At 49.9% G+C, this 23,285-nt stretch overlaps 1 protein-coding gene across 3 annotated transcripts in view; it reads left to right on the top strand.

The window, feature by feature from the left end:
- LOC135510524 (neuroligin-2-like) overlaps positions 1-23,285 on the top strand; it is a 329,641-nt gene that overhangs the window by 95,153 nt on the left and 211,203 nt on the right. For all 3 annotated transcript variants that reach the window (XM_064931530.1, XM_064931531.1, XM_064931528.1), the window contains one exon: positions 10,259-11,225. In XM_064931530.1, the coding sequence (XP_064787602.1) occupies positions 10,727-11,225 (499 nt within the window). In that variant the 5' untranslated portion in view covers positions 10,259-10,726. The remainder of the gene's footprint in view (positions 1-10,258; positions 11,226-23,285) is intronic.

Below are 23,285 nucleotides of genomic sequence, written 5' to 3'. Positions count from 1 at the left end.
ATGTCTTTAATGTCTAGTTCATAAAATGTTTTCAATGTTTGTCTCATCAGGTTCAGGTAGCATCAGGGTAAAATGTTCATGCTGATCAAAGCTCGAATCAAATCCATACATATTTATATTCTTTCTATGTTTAGAATGACATTCCAGTTTGGGGCGAGAAATACCGTGTCACCCGGGAGAAAAGTGAACATTTGTAGAATGGCGGAAAAATATTGAACCCTAATCAGCATCACTGATTTAGGGGTAAATCAAACATCAACGACAACAATATCGCTGATGACGTAACGTTCTGATACAATTGATTGTGTCATGCAACCCATCTGGGGGGAAATCTCCCTCTGTCTCCCTCTCTCCATCTCTTCCCCTATACCCTCCAGTGCCTTGTCCCCAGCCTAATCTGCGCTCCCACTCTACTCCAGTCTGCCCTCAGGGCCTCCAGTACCAGTGGCCCCTCACCAGTCCCGGACCCCCCCAGCCTTCTGTCTACTGCCCTGGGGCCACAGCCCATCAGCTCCCTGGGTCCTCACCATATGTCTGCCTGGTAATGTTCACTTCCAACGATAACATTCTGCTGACTGACTGATGGCTAATTGGAGCTAATGTTGGGCTCGGGGTCATTACAGCTCAGTCAATTGAACTCAGTCAATTCAATCTAACTTAAAGTAAATGCAGAATGAGTCTGTACCTGTTGAAACCGCCACGTCCGTTTGCGATATTAAAACAACAAAGAAGTTACTTCAAACAACAAACACAGTTTTTCCCCCTTTGACATCATCACACATTATTTCACGGTAGAACAACAGAGTGTGTATTTTTTTTACACGTTGCTGGAGGTGCCGCTCCTTCGTTTCATCAACAAAACAACAACAAATGCGCACAGTGGCGCGGTTTCACATGCAGTCAAATGACCAAATCTCCCTCTAGTGGCCTCATGGGTGGAACATTATTAATCTGTTTCATAATTAATTAAAAAAAAATACATTTACGTGCAGAAAATCTGGTATTTCTATGTCAAATGGTTTTGTTACATTTCAGTCTTCTGTGATGTATAACAAGTGTAATATTGGGATGCAAACTCATAATGTAATACATTTCAACTCTCTATCTGACATGGTACAGGTGTCTTCTTTTGTTTAAGCCCATAACCATGTGTGTGAGGTGGATACTTTTGTTTCAAAGTAGATTTGTTTAAGATGACCAAGAAGCACTGTGTGACCCTGATTATCCCACTGCAGTACAATGTTAAATGATATGCACCATAAGTGCATGTTTTCAAAAGGCAAGTATGAGAACTGGTATTCTGAGGCAAAGTCAAACACATATAGTGAAATATCTATGATCACTTGAATCATTCATTTTAATAGCACCCATCTCTTAAAGTACTGTAACAGTAACCATCTAGGGCCCTTGGCCGTGTCCTCTACCCTACTGAGCAGCACTTCTCCTGGCCTTAAGCGGTGTCATCCTCGACCTCTCCCGCCCCAGCTAGCACATAACGTTCTGAGAACCATATGTTTCATATAACTTGGTGAGAGCGTGGTTGTCAAATGGTTATTTTGCATACAACCGTCCCTCAACTTTCTGGGAATGGTGCAGGATAGTTGCTTGACTGTGGAACATTCTCAGCACATTGGGAATTCAGGAACATTACAAAAAACATTAATTTCTTGTTATTTCATTACTTTAACAGAATGTTTCCTAAAAGTTGAAACATGGTTACATTTAATTGACATTTTGGTAATGTTCTAGGAACATGGTTTGACATTAGGAATGTTCTCAAATAGTTAATAGAATGTTAAGAAACAACATTCTTCTGTGGGAATTTCATTACTTTTGCATAATTTAGGTTCTCAACTTTTTCCAAGAACGTTAAGAAAATGTTCCATAAAAACGATTCGAAAACTTCAGTAAGTTTCAAAGAATGTTTTAAGAATGTTATATGAAAACACATCTACATTCCGTTCTCAGCATCAACAAAACTCTCGCTATCCTCTATCTTTAATAAGAGTGTTCAGGTGTGTTGGCCACACCCACTAACTGGCCACACCTGATCTTAATGAGTGCTTGTTTCCTTTGAAATGGGGGTCTGTTTGAATAGACTAAAATGAACAGCTTTCTCGGAGCTAAAAAAAACATGGCATGCTAGCTCCATCCTGGTGGCACTGTGGACTGATTCCATGGATAGACAACACAGGATTATAGGTTCAAATGTCACGGATGCCGTGCCACAATAAATAAAAAATAACTGTGTTTGCATAATTAATGCCTCAGCAAATTTACTTCCATGTGTGCTTGGAGTTCAAAACAGTTAACCCCAACTAAACTAGCAGTGCTATTAAGTCTTATTGAAACATTCAGTGAAAGTTTTAAGGAAGTTATTCAAAAACCTCCAAATAACCTGTCATTTATTTTCTCAGAACGTTAATAAAACCTTCCAGGAAAACTTTCAGGGAACATTGGTAAAATGTTCTCAGAACCTCCCTGCAACGTAAAAATGTACGTTCCCAGAACAGGCAAAATGTTCGCTTCCATTCTCAGAAAGCTTGCATTTTTTAGCGGTCAGGAAATGTATAGCATCGTTGCCAGTACCAATGGGAAACCAAAAATGTACGTTCCCACAACTTCCAAGGAACCAAATGTGCTAGCTGGGGTGTGTGTGTTTTATTACAGTGTGTGTGAGTGCAATTAGCCCCAGCTGATTTCTAGAGGAGTCAGTCAGGACTCAGACAGAAGGGCAGTCAGAGAACAACGCTGGGGCTGGCTGTGATGCACTACCACCCACCCAGGAACTAGTGAGAGGCACGCACACTTGGGCAGTCACACACACACACACACATACATATACACACAGGAGCACACACTCATATACAATATACAGTTATATAAAGTAGGAAGTTTACATAACCCTTTGCCAAATACAATTAAACTCAGTTTTTCACAATTCCTGACATGTAATCCTAGTAAAAATGCCGTCTTAGGTCACTTAGGATCACCACTTTATTTTAAGAATGTGAAATGTCAGAATAATAGTGGAGAGTGATTTATTTCAGCTTATATTTCTTTCATCACATTCCCAGTGGGTGAGAGGTTTACATACACTCAATTAGTATTTGGTAGCATTGCCTTTAAATTGTTTAACTTGGGTCAAACGTTTCTTGTAGCCTCCCACAAGCTTCCCACAATAAGTTGTGTGAATTTTGGCCCATTCTTCCTGACAGAGCTGATGTAACTGAGTCAGGTTTGTAGGCCTCCTGGCTCGCACAGGCTTTTTCAGTTCTGGCTTTGTGATGGCCACTCCAATACCTTGACTTTGTTGTCCTTAAGCCACTTTGGAAGTATGCTTGGAGTCATTGTCCATTTGGAAGACCCATTTGCGACCAAGCTTAAACTTCTTGACTGATGTCTTGAGATGTTGCTTCAATATTTCCACATAATTTTCCTTCCTCATGAAGTACACTACTTTGTGAAGTACACTAGTTCCTCCTGCGGCAAAGCACCACCACAACATGATGCTGCCACCCCCTGTGCTTCACGATTGGGACAGTGTTCTTCGGCTTGCAAGCCTCCCCCTTTTTCCTTCAAACATAACAGTGGTCATTATGGCTAAACAGTTCTATTTTTGTTTCATCAGACCAGAGGACATTTCTCCAAAAAGTATCATCTTTGTCCCCATGTGCAGTTGCAGACCGTAGTCTGTCTTTTTTTATGGTGGTTTTGGAGCAGTGGCTTCATCCTTGTTGAGCGGCCTTTCTGATTATGTTGATACAGGACTCGTTTTACTGTGGATATAGATACGTTTGAACCGGTTTCCTCCAGCATCTTCACAAGGTCCGTTGTTGTTGTTCTGGGATTGATTTGCACTTTTCGCACCAAAGTACGTTTGTCTCTAGGGGCAGAACGCTTCTCCTTCCTGAGTGGTATGATAGCTGTGTGGTCCCATGGTGTTTATACTTTCGTACTAGTGTTTGTACAGATGAACGTGGTAACTTCAGGCATTTGGAAATTGCTCCAAAGGATGAACCAGACTTGTGGAGGTCTACCATTTTTTTTCTGAGGTCTTAGCTGATTTCTTTTGATTTTCCCATGATGTCAAGCAAAGAGGCACTGAGTTTGAAGGTAGGCCTTGAAATACATCCACAGGTACACCTCCAATTGACTCAAATTATGTCAATTAGCCTATCAGAAGCTTCTAAAGCCATGACATCATTTTCTGGAATTTTCCAAACTGTTTAAAGACACAATCAACTTAGTGTACTTCTGAACCAATGGAATTGTGATACAGTGAATTGTAAGTGAAATAATCTGTCTGTAAACAATTGTTGGAAACATTACTTGTGTCATGCACAAAGTAGATGTCCTAACTGACTTCCCAAAACTATAGTTTGTTAACAAGACATTTGTGGAGAGTTTTAATGACTCCAACCTAAGTGTATGTAAACTTCCCACATCTATTGTACCTGTTATCTTCCTGTGGACCTCTGTGTTATATCTGTTGTATCAGATATATCTAGTGTATGTGCGTCTGTCTGTCTGTCTGTCTGTCTTTATCAGCTGTATGGGCGTGTATGTGTAGACAGATAAGACATAACAAGCAGAGTGATGTGGCCCTTGTCTCTTGTCTCTCAGTCTTTTTCCCCATAAGGTTCTGGTCAAAAGTAGTGCACGAGGGAATAGGGTGCCATTTGGAACATAGCCCCTCTCTGTCTGTCAGACAGTGATTCATCTAACCAGTAGCTGGCTAATGAGTTTCCAGTCCCCTCCATGCTCCTTCGAGCTCGACCCAGAGCCACTGACCGTCGGCAGAAACCATGCTCTCACACAAGCTCAAACCCTGTAAATATTTTCTTTTAACTCTTGCCGTCGTATTGTTTCCAATTTTGTGCTCTGTTGGTCCGAAACCTCTGAGTCACCCTCCCTGAAGTGAAGTGTTGAAGTGTGTGTGTGTAGCTGTCTACAATTCTCCCACCAACCCTCATTCTCCTCTCATGAATCACTTCTGTTCTCTCTCTCTCTCGCGCTCGCACTCTCTCTCTCTCTCTCTCTCTTTCTCCCTTTCTGCCACTCATTCTCTCACCCTCTCCCTCTTTCCTGTCCTTTCTAACTCTAGTAGAATTGGCATCCTATCAGACGATTCTTGCTGAGAGTCTTTTACCAGTTCAGTGAATGGGGATTTGGGGAGAATCACCAGTGAATTAACATTACATTTACACACACACACACACACACACACACACTGCAAGGTCAGATAATAGCGATACTAGATAGTAACTGGCTGGTGAGTAGTTAGGTAGTAGCCATCAAAGCACTATTGACATTGCTGTGTGTAAGCAGCAGAGAAAACATGTATCTAAAGAGTGAGAGAGACAGACAGAGAGATAGAGGAGCGGTGATGGGGGGACGATACCAACTCTCGGTCAACTCATCCCTCTCTTCCTCCCTGGCGGACAGACAGAGAGATAGAGGAGCGGTGATGGGGGGACGATACCAACTCTCGGTCAACTCATCCCTCTCTTCCTCCCTGGCGGACAGACAGAGAGATAGAGGAGCGGTGATGGGGGGACGATACCATAAAAGAAGATAAAGAAATAAAGAAGGGAGACAGTTCTAGTGACAGTGGTATGAACTGCTGCTGACCTGCCCGTTGGCATGGCCAACCTCTGTCTTGAGCTGTCTGCCTGCTGTCACCATGGTGACCGACCAGCCGCCCCGCCTCAAAGAATGCCGAGCCGTCGTCCTGTCACAGGGGGGGTCAGACTGGGTCACTCACTCTGCTCTCTCTTCCCTTGCCACCCACAGAGACTAAAGGGGCAATCTGCTCCCTCAATCACTGTCTTCCACCGTCACTGTGTCAAGGCTTCAGATTGACCTCCCCAACACTTAGACCGAACACATACACAGTGTCAGGTAGCTACATCGTCTCCACACTGTCAATTGGGATTTTGTCATATTGTTTTTGTAATTAAAACGAGCTCAGCTGATTCCGAACTGGAAAGTCTGAGCCTTTGGAAGTCGTGATGAGATGGACGGAGGGATGAAGGGATGAAACACAGTGTCAGAGTGATAGAAAGAAATGCTATTATTTTCACACTGGCGGCTTGCCAACACCATGTCAGTGTAGTGCTCCCCATGTTCCCCGTAGGACAGGAGAAAATACTATTCTGATGTTGTGTTCCCTCATATGAATCATGTATGAGTGTGTGTGTGTGCGAGTGTATTCAAGTGGGAACTACCTAACAAAACAGTGGCCCGCTGGTGTGACATCTCTGATGTTGGAATATTGCCGTCCCTGGCTCTTCCCCCCCCTGCTGCTCCTCGGCAACCCCCCCCCCCGGCAATGCTAGCTTGGCCAATTAGGCTCCGTAATTGAAACAATTATCCAATTAGAAGCCTCTCAGATGGGCCCTGACACCTGGCTGTCCCTCAGGCAGCCTAACATCTGCCAGTACCCCGATGTCCACCCTGGATCGTCCTCTAACCAAGCCCCAGGACGGAGTGTTGATCTGGGCCAGATGTGTCCTCCACCCTGGAGGTCACCTTGACCATTATTACACTGATCAGTTTAGCAGGGTTACAAAGTCCTTAAGTAGTTACGATCTGCCTTGAGATCCGTTCCATATCAACACTCAATGGATGTATCCTCTCTTTGCTATATTACCTTCCTGATTTAAGATGAGACTTCCTCTCTTGGCCTCTTTTATGTGTTTTTGAGCATGAAAGTTGAATGTGTTGTGGCATGGTGTGTTATTGGGATATTGGGTGCGTGGGTAGGGTTTCTCTGGTGTCTCCTCTCCTCTCTCTGAGGTTTCATTAGGAGAAGAGAAACCACACAGAGACTATAGACCCCCCCACACACACACACACACACACAGGAATGTTTAAACACACACACAGATGCAAACAGGCACACACATACTGATGCACACACACATACACTGGAAAATGTGTATACACACACGCATACAGTATAAGAATGAAGGCACACTCAAAAGCACGCATGACTGCACACTCTAGGGGCTAAAAGATTTGGATAAAGACGGGGAGAGAAAATAATAGAAACGCAGAAAGAAGAATAGAGGGAGAAAAGAGAGAGAGAGGGAGGACACAAGGGAGCAATAGAAAGAGACAGAAACATAACAGGATGGAATGTACAATAAAGTGGGGACAAGGAATATAACAGTCGGGACACGGTGAACATTTTCATTGTATTCCAATTACACACCCCACAGTCACGCTAGCTTTACAAGGCACATCATATCCGCAATGCTTTTCTACTCCAAACTGCATGAACTGAGCTAAAATACAGTATAATTTCCTTGAACCAAAAAAACTGTATTTTTTTTCACAAAACCGAATCTCCTTATTATTTGCTTCGACCTATCTGTGTTTAAATTCATGGCCCCCATCAGAACTCTGCTTCCAAATGATCTCCTCTCCCTCAATTCCAAATACAAATAGCTTTATTGGCAAAAAGCAAACCCAGACAGCTGAAGCAATAATACAGTTAATGAGGACATTAAATGGAACAATTATGGGATGGTGATAACCCAATAACAAGGGACAAACTGGAGGGACTAAGGCTGTGTTCCAAATGCCATCCTAATCCCTGCATAGTGCAGTAATTCTGACCAGAACCCTATGGGCCCTGTTCAAAAGTAGTGCACTATATAGGGAATGGGGTGCGATTTGGTACGCAGACTAGGAGTACAGCTTGACAGTAACATTAATGATGGGGCGGAGAGAGAGAGAGAAGCAATGCTACTGGAATATAACAGGCAAATCTCTCTCTCAATTCAAGGGACTTTATTGGCATGGGAAACACAGTACCGGTCAAAGGTTTGGACACAGCTACGCATTCAAGGATTTTTCTTTATTTGTTACTATTTTCTACATTGTAGAATAATAGTGAAGACATGAAAGCTATGAAATAACACATTTGGAATCATCAAGTTATCAAAAAAATGTGAAACAAATCCAAATATATTTGAGATTTGAGATTCTTCAAAGTAGCCACCCTTTGCCTTGATGTCAGCTTTGCACACGCTTGGCATTCTCTCAACCAGCTACATGAGGTAGTCACCTGGAAGGCATTTCAATTAACAGGTGTGCCTTGTTAAAAGTGTATTTATGTATTTTGTTCCTTCTTAATGCTTTTGAGCTAATCAGTTGTATTGTGACAAGGTTCCAAAGTAAGTTCCAAAAGAATGTTTCAAATGTCATATTATGTCTATATACAGTGTTGTAATGATGTGCAAATAGTTAAAGTGAAAAAGGGAAAATAAATTAACATAAATATGGGTTGAATTTACAATGGTGTTTGTTCTTCACTGGTTGCTGCTGTGATGGCACACTGTAGTATTTCGCCCAATAGATATGGGACTTTAAATAAATTTGATTTGTTTACATGTTCTTTGTGGGTCTGTGTAATCTGAGGGAAATATTTGTCTCTATGGTCATACATTTGGCAGGAGGTTATGAAGTCCAGCTCAGTTTCCACTTCATTTTGTGGGCAGTGTGCACATAGCCTGTCTTCTCTTGTGAGCCATGTCTGCCTACGGCGGCCTTTCTCAATAGCAAGGCTATGCTCACTGAGTCTGTACATAATTAAAGCTTTCCTTAAGTTTGGGTCAGACACAGTGGTCAGGTATTCTGCCAATGTGTACTCTCTGTTTAGGGCCAAATATCATTCTAGTTTGCAGTTTTTTTGTTCAATCTTTCCAATGTGTTCATCTCTCTGTAGGTGATGGCTTTGTTGTGGAAGGTTTGGGAATCGCTACCTTTTAGGTGGTTGTAGAATTTAATTGTAGAATCCAGTGGTTTCTGGTAGTCTTTAATAGATGATTCTAAGATTTGTATTTGATCATTTATATGTTTTTGTTGTTTGTTCTTTGTTATAGTGCCAAAAAGATTGGAGAAATGGTTTATCCATACAGCTCCATTTTGGAAAGTCTCTTTCTCTCCCTCTCTCTCTCTCTGCCTCTCTCTCTCTGCCTCTCTCTCTGCCTCTCTCTCTCTCTCTCTCTCCCTGCCTCTCTCTATCTGCCTCTCTTTCTCTGCCTCTCTCTCTCTGGCTCTCTCTCTCTCTGCCTCTCTATCTCTGCCTCTCTCTCTCTGCCTCTCTCTCCCTCTCTCTCTTTCTCTCTCTCTCTCTTTCTCTCTCTCTCTGCCTCTCTCTCTCTCTGTCTCTCTCTCTCTCTCTCTCTGCCTCTCTCTCTGCCTCTCTCTCTCTGCCTCTCCCTCTCTCTGCCTCTCTCTCTCTCTCTCTGCCTCTCTCTCTCTGCCTCTCTCTGCCTCGCTCTCTCTCTCTGCCTCTCTCTCTCTCTGCCTCGCTCTCTTTCTGCCTCTCTCTCTCTCTCTGCCTCTCTCTCTCTCTCTGCCTCTCTCTGCCTCTCTCTCTCTCTGCCTCTCTCTCTCTCTGCCTCTCTCTCTCCCTCTCTCTCTCTCTCTGCCTCTCTCTCTCTGCCTCTCTCTCTCTCTCTTTCTCTCTCTCACTCAGTATGTGTGTGCAGATTGGTGCATTCCCATGTGTGTATATACTTATTGATGTGTGTGTGCGTTTGTGTTTGCATGCCACAGCTGGGATCCAAAGCATCCGGAAGCTTCTCTAAGCTGCTTATAAACAGCCACTGATGACCATTGACCCTTATGGTCAGTGAAAGACCGGTCTAATCCAGTATCGTGTGTGTGTGTGTGTGTGTGTGCACGTGCACGTGTGTATGTCTGTGTTTGGGCCCCTGTGTGTGTGAGTGTCCAAGTGGGCATCCTTCTGATTGTGTGCGCGTGCGTGTGTGTGAGTGTTTGTCAGCTTTGCCACAGCTGCCCAATAGGAAATTAATATCTATAACTTTTGGGGCATCAATAGCGTCTCCATGGTGATTACAGCCCATAATTAGGACTAAGGATGGATCAGCGATGATCATAGAGGGCTTGGATGAGCGATCTGATTATGTCTATACTTTAGTGAGTTATCTTTTTCAACGCTGATGATGATGAATCCCTACATAGATGCATTGGACCTGGCACAATGTGTAGGGGTTGTTTTTGTGTGTGAAATAAGTCCGAGAAGATATTGATATAGATTTTCATTCCCAGTACACTAAATGACTTACAGGTCACTTGCTAGAAATTCACAGATAGCAATACAGACATGAATGATGGGCTGTGCTGATTGGTAGGCCATCTGTGATATCAAGAGTAATCCTTAATCTGTTATTTTCTCCCTTTCCCTCTCTCCCACCTTCTCTCCCCCTCTCTTCTGCAGGGTCCGTTTGTGACGGCGACAGTTGACCAGGAACTGTGACGGCAGACATCGACCGTGATGAGGACCGTACAGGAGGATGGAACGTAACAGAGTTCTGACCGTGGAACCGTTCTCGACAGCGACCGTAGAACACCAACACTGACCACAACCACACCTTCTAAAGACCGCCCGGTCTCCCCCTAACCCCCAACCTCTCCCGCCCCCCTGTATTACACCGCACCACCCGCGCCACTCCACTCCTCATCCACCCATCCTCCTGTACTCCTTCCCTCGCTCCAGACCTCCACCCTTTCTGAGGGTCCACTTTTTCTTTCATTAACACTCTCAACTACCCCTTCTCTCGTATTCTCTTTCTATTCCCTTTCTCTCCAATATTCTATATCTTCATGAACATTGAGTCCTCTTTGGAACCCTAACATAGACGGACGATTATCGTTGAGTTGGAGGTGGAGTCTATAGCTATCAGTCATGTATCTTTTCCCTCTATCCCTGTGTAAGCCAAATGGGCGGGGTCTCAGCGTTAGTCCCCGCCCCCGCTGCAACATGGCCGACACCTGTCTAGTCTGGCTGTTGGGCCTGGCTCTCCGCCTCTCTCTGACCTCCTGCCAGAAGATAGACCCTGCCAACAAGCTGCCCACGGTGACCACCAACTACGGCAAGCTGCGCGGGCTCAAAAAGGACCTGAACAACGAGATCTTGGGGCCAGTGGAGCAGTACCTGGGCGTGCCCTACGCCACCGCGCCCATCGGCGACCGCCGCTTTCAGCCACCTGAGGCTCCGGGCTCTTGGCAGGAGATCCGCAACGCCACAGCATTCGCCCCGGTATGCCCGCAGAACGTGCATGGCGTGCTGCCGGAGATCATGCTGCCAGTGTGGTTCACGGACAACCTGGATGTGGCGGCCAGCTACATCCAGAACCAGAGCGAGGACTGCCTCTACCTCAACGTCTACGTGCCCACCGAGGACGGTGAGTGTCGGGTAGGGGTGGTCCTTCTCTCCCATAGGGGGCGCCACTCATGTCTATCTATACACCTACATGTGGGTAGGAGGGTGAGGATGGGAAGGGGAGATGGAAGGTGGAGTGGGATCTGTCATTAGATCATTTCTAATTATCTTCTTTTCGTCCTTTTTTTGTCCCCAAAATCTAAACCCCCTGAAACCTCACTCTCCTTGCCCAAATCATTTCCAAATGTTTTTCCTGAATCTCTCTTTGGTTCAGTAGGTCGGGGGCATGCAGATGAAGTTTGAAGAGCGGTCACTTTGTAAAGCCTGTTCTACTTGTCTAAGTCATTTTCAGACAATTTTAAGGTCTTCTCCCATTTTCTTTTTAGGGGTGCCACTGAGCCATGTCTGAGTCTGGGTTGAACAAGGTAAGGGGAGAGGGAAGGAGGAAAAGCAGGGGTGGACTACGACCAGTAATCGGCCCTCACATTTCTAACACAACACACTGCCCCATTTTTGTCCCTCGAGGCCCCCACACTGGCCAATTGTTTCCATTACGGTCCCCATTTTTTGCTAGATAATGATAATTTTCTGTGAAAAACCCAAGTTAGACAGGCCCACTTGGCAAAGAATGGACTAGCCCATCTGGCGTTTGCCCAAAATGGCTAGTCCGTCCCTGAGGAAAAGTAAGGCTTCTTCTACTGATTCAAACCCTCGTTGCCTTGCCTCAAAATAATTCTCTGACAGTTGTGTCAATCTTGTGTCAATCTTTGATGGTCTGGGGTGCAGCAAGGGAAGGAGAGGAGGACAGAGTTTCTTTCAACTCAACTGTCATCTGTCACCAGAAATACTGTATCTAAAACCTCCCTAGAAACTTCTCTCCTTCCTCCAAATCATTTCCACATTTCTTTTAGCAAGGGAATTAAATATTTTCATTTTTCATACTTTTCTCCTATGAACAGACAAAGTCAGAAACGTTTACATTTCGAACAGCTTGAAGGAAATGCACTACATGTCCAAATTTATGTGGACACCTGCTCGTTGAACATCTCAAAATCATGGGCATTAATATGAAGTTGATCCCCCCTTTGCTGCTGTAACAGCCTCCACTATTCTGGGAAGGCTTTCCACTAGATGTTGGAACATTTCTGCGGGAACTTGCTTCCGTTCAGCCACAAGAGCATTAGTGAGGTCGGGCACTGATGTTGGGAGATTAGGCCTCCTGGCTCGCAGTTGTCGTTCCAATTCATCCCAAAGGTGTTCGATGGAGTTGAGGTCAGGACTCTGTGCAGGTCAGTCAATTTTTTTCACCCCGATCTCAACAAACCATTTCTGTATGGACCTCGCTTTGTGCGCAGGGGCATTGTCATGCTGAAACAGGAAAGGGCCTTCCCCAAACTCTTGCCACAAAGTTGGAAGCACAGAATAGTCTAGAATGTCATTGTATGCTGTACGTTTAGATTACCCTTCACTGAAGCTAAGGGGCCAAGCCCGAACCATGAAAACAGCCCCAGACCATTATTCCTCCTCCACCAAACTTTACAGTTGGCACTATGCATTTGGGCAGGTAGCATTCTCCTGGTATCCGCCAAACCCATATTAATCCGTTGGATTTGGGGCCGCGGGTAGCCTAGTGATTAGAGCGTTGGGCCAGTGACGAAAGGTTGGTAGATCAAATCCCAGAGCTGACAAGGTAAAAATCTGTCGTTCTGCCCTTGAACAAGGCAGTTAACCCACTGTTCCTAGGCCGTCATTTTAAATAAGAATTTGTTCTTAACTGACTTGCCTAGTTAAATAAAGGATAAGTAAATAAAATCAAATAAAAAATGGCACCTGGTGAAGTGCGATTCATGACTCCAGAGAATGCTCCAGAGTCCAATGGCAGTGAGCTTTGCACCTCTACAGTTGACACTTGGCATTGTGCATGGCGATCTTAGGCTTGTGTGCGGCTGCTCGGCCATGTAAAGCCATTTCATGAAGCTCCCGACGAACAGTTATTGGGCTGACGTTGCTTCCAGAAACAGTTTGGAACTTGGTAGTGAGGTTTGCAAACAAGGACAGACTATTTTTTACGCACTTCAGCACTCAGCGGTCCTGCTCTGTGAGCTTGTGTGGCCTACCACTTTGCAGCTGAGCCATTGTTGCTCCTAGACGTTTCCACATCACAATAACAGCACTTACATTTGACCGTGCAGCTCTAGCGGAGCAGGAATTTGACGAACCGACTTGTTGGAAAGGTGACATCCTATGATGGTGCCACGTTAAAAGTCACTGAGCTCTTCAGTATGGTCATTCTACTGCCAATGTTTGTCTATGGAGATTGCATGGCTGTGTAGTGTTTATTGCAAAGATATGAGGACCTGATCCTTTTCTATGCTTCACCATCACCCACAGGATTCTGTTTGGTCTGCCAATATCACAGACTGACCTCCAAACTGCCTAGATCTAGCTTTTTAGATACTCACTCTCAACTGTTACTAACACTAGGTACTATCTAGACTTTTATGAGAGGTTTTTAAGCGTGCTTTTTTTCTAAAGTTTGTGTTTGTGTCCTGAGAAACACTACAAGAAGACAGTGTTCTCTGCTCTGAAATAACATCAAATAGCACTTTAACAGTACAGTCCAGCTCCACTGGGGGTTCCAGTGTGTGTGTGTGTGTGTGTGTGTGTATTTCCCATCCAATGATCCCGCAGTGTGTCAAAGGTGTTGACCTGGGTCTCACCATCCCACCATCTCTCCAGATAGCATCAGTCTTTCCCCCCTGACACCTCTCAGTGAGATAGGGCTCACCACTTCCCCCTTCTCACCCACCACTTCCCCCTTCTCACCCCTTCTCACCCACCACTTCCCCCTTCTCACCCTTCAACTCTCAACACCTAGGTTTAGTCCCAAAAGGCACCATGTTCCCTGTGTATCGTTTGATGAGAGTCTGCATTCAAAATGGCATCCTATTCACTACTACTACTTTTAACCAGGGTTATGGCGTCCTATCCACTACTACTACTTTTAACCAGGGTTATGGCATCCTATTCACTACTACTACTTTTAACCAGGGTTATGGCATCCTATTCACTACTACTACTTTTAACCAGGGTTATGGCATCCTATTCACTACTACTACTTTTAACCAGGGTTATGGCATCATATTCCCTACTACTACTTTTAACCAGGGTTATGGCATCCTATCCACTACTACTACTTTTAACCAGGGTTATGTCATCCTATTCACTACTACTACTTTTAACCAGGGTTATGGCGTCCTATCCACTACTACTACTTTTAACCAGGGTTATGGCATCCTATTCACTACTACTACTTTTAACCAGGGTTATGGCATCCTATTCACTACTACTACTTTTAACCAGGGTTATGGCATCCTATTCACTACTACTACTTTTAACCAGGGTTATGGCATCATATTCCCTACTACTACTTTTAACCAGGGTTATGGCATCCTATCCACTACTACTACTTTTAACCAGGGTTATGGCATCATATTCCCTACTACTACTTTTAACCAGGGTTATGGCATCCTATCCACTACTACTACTTTTAACCAGGGTTATGTCATCCTATTCACTACTACTACTTTTAACCAGGGTTATGGCGTCCTATCCACTACTACTACTTTTAACCAGGGTTATGGCATCCTATTCACTACTACTACTTTTAACCAGGGTTATGGCATCCTATTCACTACTACTACTTTTAACCAGGGTTATGTCATCCTATTCACTACTACTACTTTTAACCAGGGTTATGGCGTCCTATCCACTACTACTACTTTTAACCAGGGTTATGGCATCCTATTCACTACTACTACTTTTAACCAGGGTTATGGCATCCTATTCACTACTACTACTTTTAACCAGGGTTATGGCATCCTATTCACTACTACTACTTTTAACCAGGGTTATGGCATCCTATTCAATACTACTACTTTTAACCAGGGTTATGGCATCCTATCCACTACTACTACTTTTAACCAGGGTTATGGCATCCTATCCACTACTACTACTTTTAACCAGGGTTATGGCATCCTATTCACTACTACTACTTTTAACCAGGGTTATGGCATCATATTCCCTACTACTACTTTTAACCAGGGTTATGGCATCCTATCCACTACTACTACTTTTAACCAGGGTTATGGCATCCTATTCACTACTACTACTTTTAACCAGGGTTATGGCATCATATTCCCTACTACTACTTTTAACCAGGGTTATGGCATCCTATCCACTACTACTACTTTTAACCAGGGTTATGGCATCCTATTCACTACTACTACTTTTAACCAGGGTTATGGCATCATATTCCCTACTACTACTTTTAACCAGGGTTATGGCATCCTATCCACTACTACTACTTTTAACCAGGGTTATGTCATCCTATTCACTACTACTACTTTTAACCAGGGTTATGGCGTCCTATCCACTACTACTACTTTTAACCAGGGTTATGGCATCCTATTCACTACTACTACTTTTAACCAGGGTTATGGCATCCTATTCACTACTACTACTTTTAACCAGGGTTATGGCATCCTATTCACTACTACTACTTTTAACCAGGGTTATGGCATCCTATTCAATACTACTACTTTTAACCAGGGTTATGGCATCCTATCCACTACTACTACTTTTAACCAGGGTTATGGCATCCTATCCACTACTACTACTTTTAACCAGGGTTATGGCATCCTATTCACTACTACTACTTTTAACCAGGGTTATGGCATCCTATCCACTACTACTACTTTTAACCAGGGTTATGGCATCCTATTCTGTTTATAGTGCACTAGGGAAGGGGGTACCGAGTCAGTTGAACAACTGATTGAATTCAACTGAAGTGTGTCTTCTGCATTTAACCCAACCCCCTGAATGGATGTCATCAGCACCCGGTGGCAGCTTTTGTTAGGGGTTAACTGCCTTGCTCAAGGGCAGAATGGCAGATTTTCCCCTAGGGAATAGGGTGTCATTACAGGCTCACCCAGAGTGTTTGACCTTCAAACTCACAGTTTGTTGTATGTCGTGAAACAACAACATGATTGCTGTGTGTAATAGTCACAGTATATGGACATTCTGCAGTGATATTGACTACCATCAGCACTACACTATCTTCCTATGGTGACCAGGGGATAGGCTATCAAGTATGTATATGTCTATGTCTCTCTCGGTGTGTGCGTGCTCGCGTGTGTGTGTGTGAGGTGAGTCTATACAGCCCCTAGACAGAGACTGATGAACAGGCAATGATCAGCTGCCCAGCGCCTCTCTCCTATCTGGAGAGCTGGCTGCTGGCTGTGGGTGTGAAGGATGAGTTCAGGGGAGACACACTAACACACACACCGACCCCCCCCCCCCACACACACACCAACCCCCCCGACACATACACACACCAACCCCCCCCGACACATACACACACCAACCCCCCCGACACATACACACAACCAACCCCCCCCGACACATACACACACCGACCCCCCCACACACACACACCAACCCCCCGACACATACACACACCGACCCCCCCACACACACACACCGACCCCCCCCCCACACACACACACCGACCCCCGACACATACACACACCAACCCCCCGACACACACACACACCGACCCCCCCCCCGACACACACACACACCGACCCCCCGACACACACACACACCGACCCCCCGACACACACACACACCGACCCCCCGACACACACACACACCGACCCCCGACACATACACACACCGACCCCCCCCGACACATGCACACACCAACCCCCCGACACATACACACACCGACCCCCCCCACACACACACACCGACCCCCCGACACATACACACACCGACCCCCCCCCACACACACACACCGACCCCCCCACACACACACCGACCCCCCGACACATACACACACCGACCCCCGACACATACACAAGCCAACCCCCCGACACACACACACACCGACCCCCCCCGACACACACACACACCGACCCCCCGACACACACACACACCGACCCCCCGACACACACACACACCGACCCCCCGACACACACACACACCGACCCCCCGACACACACACACACCGACCCCCCCCCGACACACACACACACCGACCCCCCTGACACATACACACAGCAACCCCCTGACACATACACACACCGACCCCCTGACACATACACACACTGACCCCCCGACACATACACACACCGACGCCCCGACACACACACACACCGACGCCCCCGACACACACACACACACCGATCCCCCGACACATACACACACCGACCCCCGACACATACACACACCGATCCCCCCGACACATACACACACCGACCCCCCGACACATACACACACCGACCCCTCCGACACATACACACACCGACCCCCCGACACATACACACACCGATCCCCCCGACACATACACACACCGACCCCCGACACATACACACACCGACCCCCGACACATACACACACCGACCCCCGACACATACACCCACCGACCCCCCGACACATACACACACCGATCCCCCCGACACATACACACACCGACCCCCCCGACACATACACACACACCGACCCCCGACACATACACACACCGACCCCCCGACACATACACACACCGACCCCCCGACACATACACACACCGATCCCCCCGACACATACACACACCGACCCCCGACACATACACACACCGACCCCCCCGACACACACACACACCGACCCCCCGACACACACACACACCGACCCCCCGACACACACACACACCGACCCCCCGACACACACACACACCGACCCCCCGACACACACACACACCGACCCCCGACACACACACACACACCGACCCTCCCCCCGACACACACACACACCGATCCCCCTGACACATACACACAGCGACCCCCTGACACATACACACACCGACCCCCTGACACATACACACACTGACCCCCCCGACACATACACACACCGACGCCCCCGACACACACACACACCGACGCCCCGACACACACACACACACCGATCCCCCGACACATACACACACCGACCCCCCGACACATACACACACCGATCCCCCGACACATACACACACCGACCCCCGACACATACACACACCGACCCCCGACACATACACACACCGACCCCCCGACACATACACACACCCATCCCCCCGACACATACACACACCGACCCCCCCGACACATACACACACCGACCCCCCGACACATACACACACCGACCCCCCGACACATACACACACCGATCCCCCGACACATACACACACCGACCCCCCGACACATACACACACCGACCCCCCGACACATACACACACCGACCCCCGACACATACACACACCGACCCCCCGACACATACACACACCGACCCCCGACACATACACACACCGACCCCCCGACACATACACACACCGACCCCCCGGCACACACACACACCGACCCCCCCGCACACACACACACCGACCCCCCGACACACACACACACCGACCCCACCACACACACACACACCGACACACACACACACCGCCCCCGACACATACACACACCGACCCCCCGACACACACACACACCCCCCCCGACACACACACACACCGATCCCCCCGACACACACACACCGACCCCCGCCACACACACACACCGACCCCCCCCCACACACACACACACCGACCCCCCGACACACACACACACCGATCCCCCGACACACACACACCGACCCCCCCGACACACACACACACCGACCCCCCGACACACACACACACCGATCCCCCCGACACACACACACCGACCCCCCCCGCCACACACACACACCGACCCCCCCCCCACACACACACACACCGACCCCCCGACACACACACACACCGACCCCCGACACATACACACACCGACCCCCCGACACATACACCCACCGACCCCCCGACACATACACACACCGACCCCCCCGACACACACACACCGACCCCCGACACATACACACACCGACCCCCGACACACACACACACCGACCCCCCGACACACACACACACCGACCCCCGACACATACACACACCGACCCCCGACACATACACCCACCGACCCCCCGACACATACACACACCGATCCCCCGACACATACACACACCGACCCCCGACACATACACACACCGACCCCCCGACACATACACACACCGACCCCCCGACACATACACACACCGACCCCCGACACATACACACACCGATCCCCCGACACATACACACACCGACCCCCCCCGACACATACACACACCGACCCCCCGACACACACACACACCGACCCCCCCGACACACACACACACCGACCCCCCGACACACACACACACCGACCCCCCGACACACACACACACACCGACCCCCCCGACACACACACACACCGACCCCCCGACACACACACACACACCCCCCCCGACACACACACACACCGATCCCCCTGACACATACACACAGCGACCCCCTGACACATACACACACCGACCCCCTGACACATACACACACTGACCCCGACACATACACACATCGACGCCCCCGACACACACACACACCGACGCCCCGACACACACACACACACCGATCCCCCGACACATACACACACCGACCCCCGACACATACACACACCCATCCCCCGACACATACACACACCGACCCCCGACACATACACACACCGACCCCCCGACACATACACACACCGACCCCCCGACACATACACACACCGATCCCCCGACACATACACACACCGACCCCCCCCGACACATACACACCGACCCCCCGACACATACACACACCGACCCCCCCCGACACATACACACACCGACCCCCGGCACACACACACACCGACCCCCCCGCACACACACACACCGACCCCCCGACACACACACACACCGACCCCACCCACACACACACACACCGACACACACACACACCGCCCCCCGACACATACACACACCGACCCCCCGACACACACACACACCGACCCCCCGACACACACACACACCGATCCCCCCGACACACACACACCGACCCCCCCGCCACACACACATACCGACCCCCGACACACACACACACCGATCCCCCCGACACACACACACACCGATCCCCCCGACACACACACACCGACCCCCCGACACACACACACACCGACCCCCCGACACACACACCGATCCCCCCGACACACACACACCGACCCCCCGCCACACACACACACCGACCCCCCACACACACACACACCGACCCCCGACACACACACACCGACCCCCCGACACATACACACACACCGACCCCCCGACACATACACACACTGACCCCCCGACACATACACACACCGACCCCCCGACACACACACACCGACCCCCCGACACATACACACACCGACCCCCCGACACACACACACACCGACCCCCCCCCCCACACACACACACACCGACCCCCCGACACATACACACACCGACCCCCGACACATACACCCACCGACCCCCCGACACATACACACACCGATCCCCCGACACATACACACACCGACCCCCCGACACATACACACACCGACCCCCCGACACATACACACACCGACCCCCCGACACATACACACACCGACCCCCCGACACATACACACACCGATCCCCCCGACACATACACACACCGACCCCCGACACATACACACACCGACCCCCCGACACACACACACACCGACCCCCGACACACACACACACACCGACCCCCGACACACACACACACCGACCCCCGACACACACACACACACCGACCCCCCGACACACACACACACCGACCCCCCGACACACACACACACACCGACCCCCCCCCCCCCGACACACACACACACCGATCCCCCTGACACATACACACAGCGACCCCCTGACACATACACACACCGACCCCCCTGACACATACACACACTGACCCCCCGACACATACACACATCGACGCCCCGACACACACACACACCGACGCCCCGACACACACACACACACCGATCCCCCCGACACATACACACACCGACCCCCGACACATACACACACCGATCCCCCCGACACATACACACACCGACCCCCCGACACATACACACACCGACCCCCGACACATACACACACCCCCCCGACACATACACACACCCATCCCCCCGACACATACACACACCCCCCCCGACACACACACACCGACCCCCCGACACACACACACACCGACCCCCCGACACACACACACACCGACCCCCCGACACACACACACACACCGACCCAACCCCGACACACACACACACCGACCCCCGACACACACACACACCGACCCCCGACACACACACACACCGACCATCCGACACACACACACACCGACCCCCCCACACACACACACACACCGACCCCCGACACACACACACACCGACCCCCGACACATACACACACCGGCCCCCCGACACACACACACACCGACCCCCCGACACACACACACACCGACCCCCCCGACACACACACACACCGACCCCCGACACACACACACCGACCCCCCCCACACACACACACCGACCCCCCGACACACACACACACCGCCCCCCGACACACACACACACCGACCCCCCCGACACACACACACACCGACCCCCCGACACACACACACACCGACCCCCGACACACACACACACCGCCCCCCCGACACACACACACACCACCCCCCCCCACACACACACACACACCGACCCCCGACACACACACACACCGACCCCCGACACACACACACACCGACCCCCCCCCACACACACACACACCGACCCCCCGACACACACACACACCGACCCCCCCGACACACACACACACCCCCCCCGACACACACACACACACCGACCCCCCACACACACACACACACACCGACCCCCCGACACACACACACACCGACCCCCTGACACACACACACACCGACCCCCCGACACACACACACACCGACCCCCGACACACACACACACCGACCCCCCCACACACACACACACACACCGACCCCCCCGACACACACACACACCGACCCCCGACACACACATACACCGACCCCCCCCGACACACACACACACCGACCCCCGACACACACACACACCGACCCCCGACACACACACACACCGACCCCCCCCCACACACACACACACACACCGACCCCCGACACACACACACACCGACCCCCCCCGACACACACACACACCGACCCCCCCGACACACACACACACCGACCCCCCCCACACACACACACACACCGACCCCCCCACACACACACACCGACCCCCCGACACACACACACACCGACCCCCCACACACACACACACCGACCCCCCCCCACACACACACACACACCGACCCCCCGACACACACACACACCGACCCCCCGACACACACACACACCGACCCCCCGACACACACACACACCGACCCCCCGACACACACACACACCGACCCCCCGACACACACACACACCGACCCCCGACACACACACACACCGACCCCCGACACACACACACACCGACCCCCCCACACACACACACACCGACCCCCCCACACACACACACACCGACCCCCCGACACACACACACACCCGACCCCCCGACACACACACACCGACCCCCCCGACACACACACACCGACCCCCCACGACACACACACACACCGACCCCCCCCGACACACACACACACCGACCCCCCGACACACACACACACCGACCCCCCGACACACACACACACCGACCCCCCCCCACACACACACACACCGACCCCCCCCACACACACACACACCGACCCCCCCGACACACACAAGTAGCCAAACAGGTTTTTACAGGCACCTTTTTTCTTCAATCCTCTTCTCTGGTGTATTTAAAGGAGCAGTTTTGCTGTTATCACAATGCTGTGCTGAGAGCCACTGAGGAGGAGGAGGAAGTGTGTCAGGCTTAGAGACCCTGTGGGAGCCTGGACACCTATGGCAGTTGTCCTGATGCTATTACAGTATAGGGGGGAGGGGCCGTGGTTTCATTTAGGTCTTCCAGTTGAGCCATTGACGGCATCGCTAGTAAACGCAGACGAGACTTGGGATTGA

This window comes from Oncorhynchus masou, chromosome 23, assembly GCF_036934945.1.
Source record: "Oncorhynchus masou masou isolate Uvic2021 chromosome 23, UVic_Omas_1.1, whole genome shotgun sequence".
Lineage (NCBI taxonomy): Eukaryota > Metazoa > Chordata > Actinopteri > Salmoniformes > Salmonidae > Oncorhynchus > Oncorhynchus masou.
The sequence above is the reverse complement of the archived record's forward strand: the minus strand, read 5'-3'. Positions and strand labels throughout refer to the sequence as shown.